Raw genomic sequence first — 16,610 nt, 5'->3', positions numbered from 1 at the left:
CAAAAAATTACAAAAAATATATAAATTTTCGTGAATTGTATATTTTTTTTTTATTTTTAATTAAGACATATATTATTATAGTATGGATGAAAAAAAATATATATATATTTAATTTACATCACACACATCTGTTTTGTACTTATCAATTATATATATATATATATGTAACATATATTTACATTTATAATTCTGTGAAAATATTTATTTTCTTTTGAATCAAAATTATGGAAACTTTAAAATAAAAATAAATTTATTATGATAAATTTTTTATTTTACAGTATAGAAAAATACTTAGTCTCTATGTTTCTAATCTTTTCCTTTCCTCTGCTTTTCTTAAATTATTTAAAACAAAAGCTTCGTAAGCTTCGAAATCTTCATCTGACATTTTCTTTTCTACATTAGATATAGTTTGAGATTTATTATAAAAAGTTTCTCTTGGAAAACTTGATATGTGTTCTTTCTCCCATAGTCCTTCGAGGGTAAGTGGATTCCTCGCAAAGCCAAATTCTATTCGTACTGCTCTTTGCTAATAACATTAATTATATTAATTAATATAATATAATATTTCTTAATAATCAATTAATATCAAATATGTTATACTTACTGCAGATTCCTTATCTTTATATTCAACCATAGCTCTCCCATTTTTTACACTTGATAAAACAAGTGCAACAATGTCACCGTGCTAAATAAATATAATTTTATATATTACATAGAATATAAATTAGAAGTTTTCTTATGTATCCTTTTTTTAATACAAGTAAAAAAATAATATAAATACCTTATACAAAATACGATATAATGTGTCATAATTGTATCCTCCATTTTGTGAATCATCACTATTTGCTTTCCATTTAATTCTTACTCTGTAATTTGCATTTGTTTCTGGCTTTTCCTGTCGTAAATTATGTAGTTCCCAAATTTCTTTTCTCATACGGGTTATTTCTTCTTCTAATAGTCTTGAACCTTCTTTTTGTAATCGATCTATTTCAGCCTAAAATATTTAAAAATATGAAATGTTAATAATAATACATAAGTAAAATCTTTCAAGATTTTCTATATCAAATGTACCAGTAATTTTTCTTCTTCAGTTAAAGAACGTTTATTACTTGATGCATTCTTATATGCCTCTTCTCTTGCTTCTAAATCTTCTTTAAACTTTTTTCGTTTAGCACTAAGTTCTTTAGTACGGAGCTTGGATTGATGTTTAGCAATAAGTACTTTTTCATAAGCATCCTATTTTAAAAAATTAATAATTGTTGAATATATACTTTTCAAAAAAGCTAAGAGTATATTGCAATAAGTTAATTACTTACTCGTGCAGATAAATCTGTTAAAACTTCTAATGCTTTTGAAATTTCATGGAATAATTCTGTAGCGCGTGGGTTATCAGGATGTTTATCTGGATGGCATAATAAAGCTTTTTTACGATAAGCTTTCTTTACCTGTAATTATAAAATATGATAAATAAATAATATTATATAAATTTTTCATTATAGTATTATACAAAAAAAAATAATAATTTTAACATTTCTCCAGAAATTAAATAAATTCTTAGATAAAAACGTATATTGGAATAGGTTAAGTCATTCGAAGTAAACTATAAAATGAATAAACAATATTCCTTATAAAAGCTTTCATGTTAAAAATTATTGTATTATATATATACCTCCTCTACTGTCGCTGTTGGAGTGCAATCAAGGATATGTAATGATTTTTCGTAAACATCCATATTGACACTTATGTATTAAACTTTGATAGAACTACACTGCTTAAATTGGTTCCATTTTAGATGTATTCCTACTAAACCGATAGATGTCTATAGCATCGCTGCGAATTTATGTTATTAGTGTGATCTTAAAACGTGATACGTCGATATCCAATCAGAATTTACTAAAAGGGCGGGAATCAGTACGAATATTGTAATTACTATGGACCATTTGTAGAATTCTATTTTTTATAAAAAATTAATATAGAATTTGTAAAAAATGCAGAATAAAAAATAAGAAATGCAATATAAATAGAAAACATTCTTCGAATAAAAATAAGTTTTATAATATTATAAAATATTTACATAGATAAAACAAAACTTTCAAAATGTGTAGAGCATATGGGAATAAAAAAATTTTGTAGAATAAAATATCAAATAAAAAGTCTTTTGTGCTGTTTATTGAGTTGTATGAAAAAAAAATTTACTTTGCAAATTAAAAGAGCACAAAAAACATTTAACAAGAACTGTTATTTTAATATTAAACTTGTCAAATATTTATATATAATTTTTAAATTTACTTGCATACATAGTAGTTAATTGTACAGATTTTTATATATATATTATATAGAATGTTTTATAAAATTAATTTTTTATTAATATTGTTATTATATTCATTAGAACCTACTTCAATGAATGATGTTCCTGAACAATTCTGTTTTCAAGAATCGATATATTAGAAATTGTTAAAAAGTTACAATCTAAGAGATATAAGTAGATAGAAAATATAAGATTATAGGAACACTTTAGAGATGATATTTTTTATGTTAAACTTTTACCATTTTAGAAACATGTATTTCTGTTTAGAAACATGTTCGTTTGTTCTATAGCCTTAGAAATTATGGAACAAATAATAAAAACTTACACACATAACTCTGAAATTAACAATCAAGAAGATGTAAGTCTTATTACTGAATTCTTATTACTGAAATTATTGAAGCTATTAACTCCCAAAAAAAAAAAAAAAAAAAAAAAAAAAAAAACTTATGGAAATTTTATTTTAAAATATATTCTGTTTAATTAAATTTATTATTAATCTAGCCATTTTTTATTTTTCTTAATTTATATAGTTATAGCAGATATTGAAAAAAAAAGAATAAAAAAAAAATAAATGAATACCAGGAAAGGAGAAAAGAGAAATTAGCTATAAGAAAAATATGATAAGCAATTTGGATATTGCATTTTATTAGCTATAAATTAATAAGTTTGAGAGTACTTACGCAAAACAAAATAATAATAATTGTATTAATTCGAACTAAAAAAGAACAATAATTTAAGATTTATATCAATATTGTTTATATAAATAAATGTACATAATACTTATTTTTAATATATATTTAAATATTGTATTATTATAAATTTATTTTTTTTTTATATTGTTCACATTGCTATTGTTCACAAGATTGAAATGAAATATTAGATTTATTAATTTTTGAAACGTAAAAGCGCTTTGATCGAATCAACATCAGAGACTACGGAGACTTAAGATACTGAGTATCTTAAATATATAGTTTATGGTTCAGATCTATTATATTATTTCGTATACATTAATTTATACTTTATTATTAACACTTTAGAAAAATTGCTATTTTTAAAATGGGTAAGTTTACAAACAATGTAACGTAATAAAAGAATTAATATTTCATTTTTATTAATAATAATAAAATAAATATTTCTTTGATCACTTGTGAAATTAGGTTAAGAAATGTGAATATACAAAGTAACTTGGTTTATTATGATTGATTATTTTATTGACAGTAAATTTCTTAAAAGTAGATCACATAAACTAATGGATATAATGCTTTTCATATGTTTCTATATTTAAAAAAAGAAAAAAAAAAATATAACATTCTAAATATAATAATAACAGATTCAGGTGAAGTGTCTCCCCAAAAGAAGCATAAAAAACATAAACACAAAAAACATAAAAAGAGAAAGATAATACACGATGATAGCGATGGTTTTACTGCTGAAGCTCCAGAAGGTGAAAGAAAAAAAACATTTAAAGTTAAAGTGAAGAAAGAAGATGAAAGAAGGTATATGACAGATAATTTTTATCTATATTAAGTTTCATAAAACCAACTTCAAATATTAAGGAATATGAAATTAATGATCTCGTTAATATACAGTATAGAAAAGGTTCGTGAAAAATCTACCAAGATAACCAATTTAAGTTCAGCAGGATGTGTAGCTACATCTTCTTCAAAAGTTACAACAAAAAAAAAGATACCAAAGAGTAATAGAGGAAAAGACAGTGGTACCAGTAGCGAAGAAGAAAGATGGCTGGATGCCATCGAATCTGGAAAGCTTGAAGAGGTAGGCATGAATATAAATATAATTATATTTATTTTCAATATTGTATTAAATGAAATGCTTATGAAAATATTGAATTCTTTATTATATAGGTAGATGATGAATTGAAAAAGATTAAACCAAAAGATCCAAAATTAATGACTGCACGACAAAGGGCAATGTTTGAAAGAAAAACAGATACAGAACCAAATCCAGGAGTAGAACGACTTATGTCATTACCAACGGGATACAAAGAAAAGGTTATGACAGCAGAAGCAATTCAAAAAGCTGCTCTTAAGTCTTTGAAAAGAAAACAACTTGCTGATGAGAAAAGGGAAAAAGATAAAGTAAAGATAACTTTTGATCAATTTATAATTTTTCACATATTTATGATTACAAAATAGTTAATTCTGATTTGGTTTTCGTCATAGAAAAAAACGATGGAAAGATTATTAAAAAAACAGGAGTCAAAAGCATCCAAAATAATTGGTAAAGGTAAACCATCTAAGAGACAAGTTCCACTTGTTACTTATCGTATGACAACAGGAGGAAGTTCAATATCTTTACCCCCAGGAGAAGAATTTCCATTAAAACCATCAAAAGTGTAAATATAATATTTTTTTTTAAATTATCAAATTTTTTATATATAATAAGTAATTTTGATTATGGCATAAAGATTTTATGTAGAAAAAATATATTTTTCAGGAGAGAATTACCAATACCAGTTCTGTGTGGTGTAAATAAGTGTAAAAATCCAAAGAGATATTCTTGCTCTAAAACAGGTGTTCCTTTGTGCAGTTTAGAATGTTATAAAACGAATATGTTATTAAAAGTATGATCGTAAATGTAAATTGATGTTAGGAATGTGTACAAATATTAGAAATATGAACAATTTAAGAGTAAATTTGTATAAAGCTATATGCTAGCATATTATTTTTTATGCGTTATAAAATAAATTAAAATAAATTTTAATTTTATTTATTTATAAATATTTGTTTCAAGCCATCATTCTTATATGATAAAAAAAAAAAAAAGGAAATTATAACTCTTTATTAATATAATATTTTTATACATTTGAACAATTTATTTTCTTTCTAAGGAAAAAAGACATAATTATAAAAAATTACTGTATTTCTTATTCCTTTATAAATTATCGGCTATTTTATTGATATAATCAATTTGATATAAATAGTTTGAAACATGGGAAATATATATATATATATTTATATACACAATTAAATTGAAATACAAGTTTATATATAATACATAGAATAATTGTTTCAATATTTGTAAATTATTTATATAAAATTATTATATATATAATATATATAAAATCTTGTAAATTTTCATCGAGGTTACATGTAATTTACATAACCTTGTCCTCACTTCTTACAGTGGATATATTTCAAGAAATCGTACGATTTTCACAATGGTATATCATTGGGACTTTGAGTATTTGATTTAAATTTTGATCTAATCTTTTTATTCAAATATCATTATTTTTACCAGGGCTATTTTAAAACTAGGAAATATCGTTCTCATCGATGAAGATTTCAAAGTGAACTATATCATACAAATATACAAATATTATTCTTAAATAAAAATTCGATGAAAATCGTATCATATGTTTTACGTATTTTTCGAAAATATTACAACGAGTGTAATTAGAATAATAATATTATTATTGGTTATTCTTCTATACGTAGTGTTTATTTTGTTTACCTTGATAAATCAATAACGTATATTCCGTTTTTTTGCAAAATATGTTACGTTGCGATAATACGTAGTCCAATGTACGTTATTATTTTATGCGCATAAAGAAAATGGAATCAAAAAACGAAAAAGAACTAATAAAATAAATAATAAGTATTGTCTGAGAAAAGAGAGTATTCTCGATTTTTCTACAGAACGACGATATCTCAGGGTCGTTGACAGTTCGCAGATCAAGAGATGACCCTATCCTGTAGAGGACGGTACTACTGCTGTCATCAAGGCCATCGCTGCAAGCCACTTGGAGTATTTCCACCCACACAAATCGAGTTCCTTGTATTATCGAACAGGTATCACTCTCGAGTGATTTCGTTGAAAGAAAACGCACGTTTTATATATTTTTTTTGATAAATAATAATTAAATTCGTATATATGTAATTAAAACATATATAAAAAAAAGTAAGAGCGTAGAAAAAATTATTCTTTATTTTATTTTATTTGTAATGTTGAAAAACATTGTTATTCCTTTTCTTTTTTCTTTTTTTTTTTTTACATTAGATTTAAATTATTAACTAATTATTTCCAACTTTTCAGCCATGTTAAAAGAATATTCATTGTCGAACTCGATTCATTTTTGTATCGATCATCGTTAATATCGGACTTGTTGCAAAAAAACAGATCGATGAAAATCGAAATATAAATGGTGGACAAGACAACCCAAACGTATTTCTTAGTATTCTTTTAACGGATAAAAATTCATCGAAAACAAAGAACTCTTCTCAAGTTGCAACGCATGAAGACAAAGAGAAAGGAAACGTTGATTATTAAATGAAGAATCGAAACGACTTGAAGGTTATTGCATGAAATCTAATTTTACATGCTTGTTATATTTTAATAATGAAATATTAACACGTGATAAATTATCATAGTACGTGTTACATCGGCAATTTTATTTTTATAAAAAGCATGATAACGAAGTTTTTATTATTTTTCCTTCAAAATTTTTATCAAATTAATTAAAACATTTCGAGCTACCATCAATATTTTTGCTTATCGAGCACCACGTACATACAAGTTATTCATCAGTTTTATGTACATATGTATGATGTATATACGTACATATTTTTTTTTCTGCATTCGTTCACATACCAATCCTCTTTGGAACTTTGAAGAAAATAAAAAGTAACGAAACATTGTCGTAACCTCATATTTATAATGGTTTCATTATTTTGAATCGAGATTATTGTTAATTATATATATATATATATATATATAATGTATAATTACTTTTAAAGCATGAAACTTTTTTGTCATTTATTCAAATTACGTCTGATTAAATGGCTCAAAATGACACATATGACATTTGTACCAAACCAATGATTTTTAATTTAAAAATAAATCTATAGAAAACAAACTAAAAATATTTAACAAAGTGTAATTCTTATAACATGTATATTATAATTAACTCTTAGTAGACTATAATATTAACATCAACAAAAATATTCGACGAAATTGAATTTTATAAAAACGTATCATTTCCGATGACATCGACGGTATATCAATACCGACGCTTCTATTCAATTACGATCTGAATGATTTCGGCGTAATTATAATTATTCTTTCATAAGAGAAATTGACTCATTGAGAACAACACGAAACTCATAAATTATGTAAAATATAACAAAAAAAAAACCGATTAGATTCTAGATAATGGTTGGCAATGCGTTAAAAGGACCAGTTAAAAATTGAAAATATTGATATATTTATTTTTGTTTTTATTTTAACCTATTTGACAAACCCTTTGTCTTTTCTTTCGACGAGCTGCGTTTTCAAGCAAAAAGTTCATTCGACGATGCATTGAGAGAAAGGACGTGATCGCTTGTGAAGTAGATAGAGAGAGAGAGAGAGAAAGAGAAAGAGAGAAAGACAGAGAGAGAGAGAGAGAGAAGGGAAGATACGCATGCGCGAAAGAAGATGCGCGTAGGATTGCGCGCGCGATGCGCCCAAGTAAAAAGGAAACAAGTGAAGAACCGGTGAGTAGAGCTCCCGCCCTCTAGTCCAGTATAATAATCAGCAAACACAATGAATCGGGTTCGCGCAGACTCGGTTGTTTTCGTCGTGTCGATGCGTTCGCGCGTCGAGATGATGCTTTCGATGTAAAAGGAAAGAATGAAAGAAGGATAGAAAATTGAGTTGAGGTGAGCAAGCGCGCCTCTCTCTCTCTCTTTCTCTCTTTTTCATTCTCTTTTTCTCTCTGTCTTTCAAGAGCTTAGCGCAAAAATCATTAAACGCGTGCCCAATTCACGGTAGCGACACCGGCACGCATATACGTACTTATGTATATACAGTGCCTAGAGTGAGAAAGAAAGTGGAGAACGATCCGATACGACAAGAGAGTAAGAGTGGGAGAATAAATAGATGAGGGTGGGGGGGGATAGATTCTCGGAGTTCAGAGCCGCGCGTTTGATCAGTTTCGAAATAATATAAACCTTCGTACCGGCGAGATTTATCATCAACGATTTATTTCGACGGAGCATGCATGAACACGAGATTTACGAGAATAATAACGAGGATAATATCGAGGACGAGGTAGAATACGATATAAACGTAAAAAAAGGAAGCAATCAAGGTATTACGCGTCTCGTTGGCATGGAATGGACCCGTGATAAAACCTTGGAACTTCTTCGAGAATATCAACATAGACGCGTACTATGGGATTGGAATGCTCGTGGATATAGAGATAGGGCTAAACGTAAACGTGCAATCCAAGAGCTCGCACAAATTTTATCTTGTAATACGTTAGAGATAGAGAAGAAAATAACTAACTTGAAGTGTCAATACTCGAGGGAAGTGCATAAAATTCAGAATAGCCGGGAAGTTGCAACCAGGCCGGACGATGTTTACGTCTCTAAGTGGTTTGGTTTTAAGGCAATGCAATTCCTTCAATTTGGTACTCGCCGGTATAGCAAGAGAAAGAAGGTGAGAAAAGATCAAAAGAAACTAAGCTTGTACTTTTTCATCTTTACATCTTGTCTTTTTTCTTTTTCTTTTTTCTTTTGTACTTTTTCTTTCGATGATCACATACACGTTATTATTATTATTATTCATTAATTTTTGGTCACGTTCGTTCCAACGTATTATTTATCTTTTCCTGAACATTCGTCAAAGTCCTTATCCTATCTTTATATCCCGTCTTTAGATCGTTTGTAGTCATTTGAAAATTTTGAATTTAGATAGTATTCACACAGCTAAGTCATACTAGTGAGTCTATCAAGTGTGTTCCGCTTATCACGTATATTGATTTCCTACGATTATTCATTATTCTGATCAACAATCTAAAATAATCTACGATACTTAAGCATCAAATATGTATCTATTAATTTTTCACGAAGAAAATCGTGTTATGTTCTAATGACAGTAATTGAATCATTCGAATATGTCAAGGGGGTGGGTAGTATGTGCGGATTCGCGTTTCGATAAGGGAAAAACAACTATTACTACTACTATTACTACTACTACTACTACTACCACTACTATTACTACTACTATTACTACTACTACTACTACTACCACTACTATTACTACTACTATTACTACTACTACTACTACTACCACTACTATTACTACTACTACTACTACTACTACCACTACTATTACTACTACTACTACTACTACTACTACCACTACTATTACTACTACTACTACTACTACTACCACTACTATTATTACTACTACTACTACTACTACCACTACTATTACTACTACTACTACTACTACTACTACTACCACTACTATTATTACTACTACTACTACTACTACTATCACTACTATTACTACTACTACTACTACTACGAGTACTGCTACTACTATTAAGCTTTTTGTCGAACAATTACTGTTGCGTAATAAAAAGAATCGTTTAATATCACAGAAAGTCGAAGAAGAATCGAAGCTGGAGGAGGAATATCTCGTGAGCGACATTGATCCAGAATGTATAACATTTATCAACTGTAACGACGAGACGAATACTTCGTTTAATCCTTCCTTGAGCGAAGACGCTGAAGAATCATCCTCGTCGAGTTTGAAAATGATGGAACTTTATAATGATTCGTTACCGGGACTCAATAGTCCACTTAATGATCTCGAAGTAACTGAAGGAACGTTGAATCATGAAAGGGCGTCGTCTAACGAAATAAAAAAAACAAAAGAAGAATTCGTAAAATTTGCCGAAAGTATAGCCGTTCAACTCGCTGAAATACCGGATTCTTATTCGAGATCGGTCGCTAAGTTGAGGATCAATCAAATCTTATTCGAAGCTGAAATCGGTGTTTATGCGCAAACACAACGCTAATTGCTTTGCTTTATATTTTATGTTTTATGTTTATAATCGTCGTCATTGTCAATCAACGATTATAATAATATCGACGATTATAATAAATTGATTTGCTCAAATTTTACTCTTTTCTGTTAGTCGACGAATCAGTGAATCAGGATCAATGAACTCCCGAGATCAGGGCAACGAAAGATTCACGAATCTGTAATTGCGTTTGTCGTCGGTTATATTGTATCTCATTGTTCGATGAAGTTCTTATTATGAAGATTATGAAAATTTATTAATTCATGCTAATTAAGCTTCACTTGATGTTATGCAATTTAACTCTTTGTGATCTTTAAGTGTTCTTTCAGAAATAATTTTGTTGTTTTTAATTTTACGTGCAAGCAACTTCGTTTATTCTAATCTATTAAATTGTAGTATTTTATTTTTTGTAAATTATTATAAATCCTCTCGGAGATCATATATCGGAGACCTTGAGGACAATTAGTTATTATATTTTTTTGAATGAACTTTTTTTTATCCATTCTAATGTCTTTCTTTGACTAACATTGAATTATGAAAGAGGGATAATAACGACTTGTAATTAAGAAAATAATTTATTATAGAAGAAAATGAAAAAAAAAGAACAAAAAAAGAAAACAAAAAAGGAAAATATTGTCATTAAGTAAAATTTGATGTAGTTATTGAAATAAACAAAAGTACGTAAGTAAAGAAATAAAAATATAAATCAAAATAAACGGATAAGGAAGTACGAGGAGGATTTTCTCTCTATGCGTTTTTCTGTTCGGTTTGGTATCGAAAAAATGAAAAACGTGCCTTATGTACTTTCATCTATTTTTTTTATATGTACATACGAAGAAAATTTGAACATTAAGATTGAAAACAATTGCATATACATTGGAGATAATTTGAGTTATTTCCTTCTTAAATATGTATGTACTTTTGTGCAACAATAATCGTGTAATTTTAAATAATCGAAAAATATAATTCAAATAATGTTTCATTGAAACGGCCCTAAAATTAGACTAAAAAAAGAAGACTGTATAAAAAAAAAAAGAAAATTATTTATTAATATTGCAATGTATTATCTCTGCGTACGGGTGATCGTAATCAGATATTTTTTAAAAGATTTATGCAGAGATACATATACGTGTGAAAATCAAATATATTTTATTCATATTTCACAAGTGAGATAGAGAGAATTAATGAATGAGTGATTTAAAATGCTACGATTAAATCGGGCATGCGTTAATATTTCTTATTGTTTTGAAATACGTTATGATGAATTATTGTTGTTTAGATGGGAAAAAGAAATCTCTCATTTGGTGATCGTTAAAACCACCATATGATATTTTTTTGTATATGTATGATCTCTCTCTACACATACACACTCACTCCATATATATATTAGGTCATGGCGATTATATTATATTTTTTCAGATATTTAGATATGCGCATATAAATTATGCATGCAATATTGTGACAAAAGTATTTTTTATTCATAGATAATTCATTATCGCATAATGAAAGAGGAAGAGAAAAAGAGAGAGGGAGAGGGGGAGGGAGGGAGGAAGAGAGACAGAGAGAGAGAGAGAGAGGGAGAAAGAGAGAGAGAGAGAGAGAGAGAAAGGAGTATATTTCTTCCGTTAATTCTAAAGCGAAGCGTTTTATAATATTTTAATTCATTTTTATTTTCCGTAAATAATACTAGTATTGTTCCTAACTTCATAAAATTGTTATGGTTATAGAATTTAGATTTTTATTTACCGATATAAAAAAAGCAAATATATCTTCGCATGCATTATACCAATAAAGGATACATTTACAAGAATTTATTGAACATATTTGCAAAAAGAAATAACAAACTTTAATTCAGCTCTTTTTTTTTTTTTTTTTTTTTTTTTTTTTTTTTTTAATACGAGGTCTTCCTGATTATATGGAGAAATGTTTGTTTCTGAAGCATATCTTTAATTTTATATTTTATTTACATAAATGGTAATGTTCTAAAGAAGGAAAGATCTCTTATATGTATGTATGTTATTAAGTCATTCAGCCGAGATAATGAGTTAGACTTGTAGTGCATGATTTGGGCCGAAGTGTTCATCTACGAGTCAAATTCGTGCTTTACCTCATAATGCAGCAAGGCGACAATTTCAAATTGCCATTTATACCATTGTATTATTTTAACGTTGTACCCATATAAATTAAATGTCGCATCTCCGAATCATAGAAAGTAAGAAATAAATAGCCGATTGTGTTAATAATATGCAAAATAAATAAATAAATAAAAAAAACAGAAAAAAAAGAAAATTAAACAATTTCTATATTATCGAACACATTAAAATGAAATTATAAGTGCAAATGTATTATGAACAATTTATTAATATAACGCACAAAAACTTGAAGCACTTGAACAAAATCAGTAAAACAGACTGTTCAATTTTTCTTGAAATGATAAACGAAACGTTAAGATATTGTCATACATTATTAATTTGTACGTATTAATTGGTATATAATAGATAGAATTGATAACAATATTGAAGTATCAGTTCAATAAATTTCTTTCAATTTTAGTTTATACTTAATACAGTATCTAACTAAATTTCTTTATATTCGTATGTAAACTGGATTCAAATACATTACTAAAATATAAATCAAATGTATCATCTTTAATCAATAATTTCTGTAATATATGTATTTTTTGGATGCTAATGATCCAGATAAAAATGAGTAATTTTTAATGAAATTTGCTAAACTCCTTAACAATAGATATTTCTTGTTTTTGATAAAAAAGCAATTATATTGCAAGAGCTATTGTTTTCTACGGTGGTACATAAAGAAATAAATAAATAAAAAAAATTGTGATAAACATTTTTTCATTTGTTTGAATAAACGTATGAATAATAAGTACTAATATAAAAATATAACAGTATTAATAATAAAATAAAAAAAAAGAAAAAAAAAAAGAAAGAACATTTAAAAAATACATAAATAGTAATTCGCGTAATTATAATTAATTTTACTCTTTCAGCACAATTAAATTTGTATCAGCTATGAAAAAATACCTTTACAAAATACACAGCTTTATATTATAAGTGATTTTGTTGAAATTACGAATAAGTCCATTGTAATATGTGCAAAATTCCTAAAAAAAAGAAGTATGCATAACTACTAAACAATTTGAATACGAAAGTAAATAGTATTTCCAACACTTTCATAGTTTGAATTACAATAAGAGCATACAATATTAGTATAAGTATTTCAATTTTATACATATGTTGCGAATGTTCCACTAAAGCAAGATAAATACGACGAGAAGCACGACTACCGAACTCAGTAAGTCTTTCTACTGTATGATGTAATTTAGCATGTTCACTGCATAATTCCTCTATAAAATATAAAATTCAAATGAAAATAAAGTATTTATGCTATAATTTATTATTTTTAATAAATAAAATTGTACCTGTGTCCTCTTCTATTTCTTCATGTGACGCAGGTAAGTACTTATCTAATATTAATTCTACGAGATGTGTTGTATTATCCACAGTTTTTAGAATACTGATTCCTGTTTGAGTGGACATGACTCTGTCTGCTTGTTGCCAACTATATAAACGTAAGTAATGTACCTTATAATAGGTAAGTAAAATCATAATTCTAACTTTTTGCTTTGTTTCATGTTTAAGATCAGAAAAAGTTTTTACGGCTGGACGTAGATGATTTGTAACAAATGATTTTGTCCTATCTAATATCTAAAAGAATAAAAAAAATTACAATAAAAACTTATCAATGATTGATAATTTTTAATATAAATTGAAATATTCTTACCTCTTTAGGTTCTTCTTTGATTATAGGCAGTTTCACTTCCATAAAATCGAAACCCTGGCACAGTGTCTTATCCAAAGTATAAATAGGTTTTTCCATTAATCTAGCAACTGGCGTTGATTTTTCAATAACAATATTTACAACATTTTCTACCATATCGAATGCCCAATTAACAAACGTATTTGCTCCCTTCATACGATCATAAACTTTCGTAGATTTGTCAAATAAATAATTCAAACTTGGTATCTTTCTAGCACGATCTACAGATTGAATCCTATATAACCTATCTGTTAATTTTACTTCCATGATCGCAACATACATCAGAATACACTTCCATAGACACAACAGTCTATTTATAGAGTATACTTTTAAGAACTGCAAGAAAAGTTTTGATTTGAATTATTGAATAAGAAGAACTATAATCAATATTATGAAAAACATTAATGTATTCGATTAATGTACACGACATTAATTGTATTCGAAGTATTAACTACAAATAAATATATAATTAACAAAATTTGTAAAGAAAAATATTCATGTTATATTTAAAAAAAAAGTTTTTTAACGTAATTTTTAAAACTCTTCATTTTGATAGGTGCATAGTATGTTTATATACAAACACGTGATTATTTGATTCTACGTAAATCTCATTTCTGAGTGAATTGTAAATATATGTAGTATACAATACATATTTTTAATTGTCACTTACTCGTTATAATCGCTTATTATCACGTATATATTTAGTTCCACATCAACAACAGTTACTTGAACATTAAATTATGTATTAACAGAAGCACGTACCTTGATCTTTGATTCATTTCAATATTAATTTTTTCAATATTAATGTTTATTCCAATTGTTAATCACATCCGAAGATTTTTCTTTCTTGTATCCTCTTAGTAAGTAGTCTTTACCTCTTGTTATTTTATATTTATCTCTTTTTCTTCTTCTATCATATGACCATGACGGGTTTACACAGTTTTAGAACATTAACCAGGTTAAGTTCAGGAAAGTTGATAGGGCTAAATGTTATATTGATGCTTTGATTTTGATTGTTACCGCTAGGAATCGCTACTGTGTATTTTTCATAAATAGCATAAAAATACAAATTAATGATAAATAAAGAATTATTAATTAATCATTATTTATGATATTATTCATACCTTATGCAATATTGTCAATATGACTTTAATATCTAATTCTCATTTACATATAATACATTAAATACATCAGAGTGGCGGATTTTAAAAAACAAAATTTTTTTTTATCTCATTATTTCTATCCACTTTTAATATTGTCTACTAGAAGAAAATAATCCCTATATATTTAAAATTTTATTTACTAAATTTATCAGTTATCTTTCTCCATAAAAGTTGCAATGGTAAAAAACCATTTCTTCTTTCAAGTCTTGGATGAAAAATATCAAAATCTGTTTTCCTTAATTCTTCTAAATAATTTTCTATACAAATTATTGGTAAAAATATTGATTTGCTTTCCTGCAAAGTATTAAGTGAGATTGCCTGAAACAATTATTAAAAAAAATGTACTTAACAATATTGTTATGACGTATAATAAAGGCATAGTACCTCTTCTATATGTTGTTTGGCACAAGATGCTACTTCAAATATTACATCATTCAGGGCTGTATTTTTTACATTTCGTAATACTGATTCGGATGATATATTGTGTTTCATTAAAATATCTTCTGGTAAAACAATAACACGTTTTTGAGCATGATATGGAATGGAGCGCAATAAAGTAACAATTCCTTGTGCTTTGCCCAAATGACTAGCTGTATGATCTGCCTTTATATTTTTTGTACCATGTGCTTCCAATAATAAGTAATAAATTGATGAAACAGTACTTTCAGCATAATTTTCAACTGCTTGTATATTAGGAAATGTAGATTTTTCTAATTTATCTAACCGAGCATCAATTAGACGTTTAAAATATCTTTTTGAAAGTTTGTGTTTTTGTAATATCTGTTTGAAAATTGAAGGAAATAACTTATGTTTAAATAAGTATAATTGCTTATATTGTTGTTTTATAATATTATCTTTACCCTATGTAATTCTAAAGCAACTGGTGTTTCTGATGGCATACCATCATATATCCTATTCAGCGTTTCTTTCCAAAATTGTAATCTCATTATTCCTATATGTTTTATACTTATTTGGTCTTCAACTTGTGCTATTTCAACGTTAAAAGCACGAATCGCAGAACCTGCAGCTTTTATATTATTAGGAAGTAGTAACGTGCATAAAAAATTCTCATAATCTCTTTTTCTAAAAGTAGAAAATGTTGATATATTATAACATAACAGATAGAAATCAACGCACGATTAAAGAAATAGAAAAAATAATTAATTTCTTGTTATAATTTACTTTTTTTATATTTTGATATTAGCATTGCATATAATGAGCATACCTAACCAATTCCAAACAATATTCAGCGGATGACTGTTTTTTCATTGTGCTCATACAACGAAAACATTGTCTTACAATATTTTTATTAATAAATAATGAGGAAGTCATCATTTTATATTTTTTGTGTTAATTTTTTTAACATAAAAATATAATCTACTTCTGCACCATTCCACACGTGCGCAAAATATAAAGCGCCATTTTTGTATAGAAATACATGTAAACCTATTCTAATGTTGTATTCTTGTATATATGTGTGTAA

At 27.0% G+C, this 16,610-nt stretch overlaps 5 protein-coding genes and 1 long non-coding RNA gene across 8 annotated transcripts; 3 read left to right on the top strand and 3 right to left on the bottom strand.

Moving 5' to 3' along the window:
* Positions 1-215: 215 nt before the first annotated feature.
* Positions 216-1,809, bottom strand: LOC118442021 (dnaJ homolog subfamily C member 17). The gene is made up of 6 exons (XM_035867154.2): positions 1,670-1,809; positions 1,317-1,445; positions 1,072-1,236; positions 782-994; positions 605-685; positions 216-526 (listed from the first exon to the last, which is right to left on the bottom strand). The coding sequence occupies exons 1-6, from the start codon at positions 1,730-1,732 to the stop codon at positions 299-301; spliced, it is 879 nt and encodes a 292-aa protein (XP_035723047.2). The 5' UTR covers positions 1,733-1,809; the 3' UTR covers positions 216-298.
* A 1,419-nt stretch (positions 1,810-3,228) lies between these two features.
* Positions 3,229-5,013, top strand: LOC118442250 (INO80 complex subunit B). The gene is made up of 6 exons (XM_035867619.2): positions 3,229-3,368; positions 3,639-3,804; positions 3,898-4,084; positions 4,174-4,407; positions 4,492-4,664; positions 4,766-5,013. Exons 1-6 carry the CDS (start codon positions 3,365-3,367, stop codon positions 4,896-4,898), a joined length of 897 nt encoding a protein of 298 aa, XP_035723512.1. The 5' UTR covers positions 3,229-3,364; the 3' UTR covers positions 4,899-5,013.
* Positions 5,014-5,689: 676 nt separating this feature from the next.
* LOC146872489 (uncharacterized) lies at positions 5,690-6,968 on the top strand. 2 transcript variants are annotated; one of them, XR_014983091.1, is made up of 3 exons: positions 5,690-5,853; positions 5,968-6,120; positions 6,365-6,968. It is a non-coding gene; the product is annotated as an uncharacterized LOC146872489 (long non-coding RNA). The 2 variants fall into 2 exon arrangements; XR_014983090.1 differs by having other exon boundaries at positions 5,690-6,120.
* A 1,251-nt stretch (positions 6,969-8,219) lies between these two features.
* LOC118442252 (uncharacterized) lies at positions 8,220-12,199 on the top strand. Its single transcript, XM_035867621.2, has 2 exons — positions 8,220-8,749; positions 9,699-12,199. The coding sequence occupies exons 1-2, from the start codon at positions 8,306-8,308 to the stop codon at positions 10,116-10,118; spliced, it is 864 nt and encodes a 287-aa protein (XP_035723514.2). The 5' UTR covers positions 8,220-8,305; the 3' UTR covers positions 10,119-12,199.
* Positions 12,200-12,579: 380 nt separating this feature from the next.
* LOC118442251 (lipid storage droplets surface-binding protein 2-like) lies at positions 12,580-14,868 on the bottom strand. Of its 2 annotated transcripts, none has more exons than XM_035867620.2 (4): positions 14,727-14,868; positions 13,929-14,300; positions 13,567-13,852; positions 12,580-13,491 (listed from the first exon to the last, which is right to left on the bottom strand). In XM_035867620.2, the coding sequence occupies exons 2-4, from the start codon at positions 14,244-14,246 to the stop codon at positions 13,214-13,216; spliced, it is 882 nt and encodes a 293-aa protein (XP_035723513.1). In that variant the 5' UTR covers positions 14,247-14,300; positions 14,727-14,868; the 3' UTR covers positions 12,580-13,213. The 2 variants fall into 2 exon arrangements, with proteins under 2 accessions (XP_035723513.1, XP_085518003.1); XM_085661877.1 differs by having other exon boundaries at positions 14,635-14,737.
* Positions 14,869-15,256: 388 nt separating this feature from the next.
* On the bottom strand, positions 15,257-16,572 carry sicily (NADH dehydrogenase (ubiquinone) complex I, assembly factor 6 homolog sicily). The gene is made up of 4 exons (XM_035867617.2): positions 16,353-16,572; positions 15,988-16,210; positions 15,512-15,907; positions 15,257-15,445 (listed from the first exon to the last, which is right to left on the bottom strand). Exons 1-4 carry the CDS (start codon positions 16,460-16,462, stop codon positions 15,260-15,262), a joined length of 915 nt encoding a protein of 304 aa, XP_035723510.1. The 5' UTR covers positions 16,463-16,572; the 3' UTR covers positions 15,257-15,259.
* Between the last annotated feature and the right edge of the window lie 38 nt (positions 16,573-16,610).

This window comes from Vespa mandarinia, chromosome 16, assembly GCF_050613455.1.
Source record: "Vespa mandarinia isolate Hongniang chromosome 16, ASM5061345v1, whole genome shotgun sequence".
NCBI lineage: Eukaryota > Metazoa > Arthropoda > Insecta > Hymenoptera > Vespidae > Vespa > Vespa mandarinia.
Note: the sequence above shows the minus strand (reverse complement) of the source record. Positions and strands in the feature narration are given on the sequence as shown.

Bases quoted from the DNA above. Each gene is read 5' to 3' on its own strand.
- LOC118442250 (XM_035867619.2), top strand. The intron at 4,085-4,173 runs GTAGGCATGAAT...TTTATTATATAG, and splicing joins AATCTGGAAAGCTTGAAGAG to GTAGATGATGAATTGAAAAA. The intron at 4,408-4,491 runs GTAAAGATAACT...TTTTCGTCATAG, and splicing joins AGAAAAGGGAAAAAGATAAA to AAAAAAACGATGGAAAGATT.
- LOC118442252 (XM_035867621.2), top strand. From the start codon at position 8,306: ATGCATGAACACGAGATTTACGAGAATAATAACGAGGATAATATCGAG. The intron at 8,750-9,698 runs GTGAGAAAAGAT...TTAATATCACAG, and splicing joins GGTATAGCAAGAGAAAGAAG to AAAGTCGAAGAAGAATCGAA.
- LOC118442021 (XM_035867154.2), bottom strand. From the start codon at position 1,732: ATGGATGTTTACGAAAAATCATTACATATCCTTGATTGCACTCCAACA. The intron at 1,237-1,316 runs GTAAGTAATTAA...TTTTTAAAATAG, and splicing joins TAACAGATTTATCTGCACGA to GATGCTTATGAAAAAGTACT. The intron at 995-1,071 runs GTACATTTGATA...TAAATATTTTAG, and splicing joins CTGAAGAAGAAAAATTACTG to GCTGAAATAGATCGATTACA.
- sicily (XM_035867617.2), bottom strand. From the start codon at position 16,462: ATGATGACTTCCTCATTATTTATTAATAAAAATATTGTAAGACAATGT. The intron at 16,211-16,352 runs GTATGCTCATTA...TTCTACTTTTAG, and splicing joins TATTGTTTGGAATTGGTTAG to AAAAAGAGATTATGAGAATT. The intron at 15,908-15,987 runs GTAAAGATAATA...ATTTTCAAACAG, and splicing joins TTGCTTTAGAATTACATAGG to ATATTACAAAAACACAAACT.
- LOC118442251 (XM_035867620.2), bottom strand. From the start codon at position 14,246: ATGTATGTTGCGATCATGGAAGTAAAATTAACAGATAGGTTATATAGG. The intron at 13,853-13,928 runs GTAAGAATATTT...TTATTCTTTTAG, and splicing joins TCAAAGAAGAACCTAAAGAG to ATATTAGATAGGACAAAATC. The intron at 13,492-13,566 runs GTACAATTTTAT...TATATTTTATAG, and splicing joins AGAAATAGAAGAGGACACAG to AGGAATTATGCAGTGAACAT.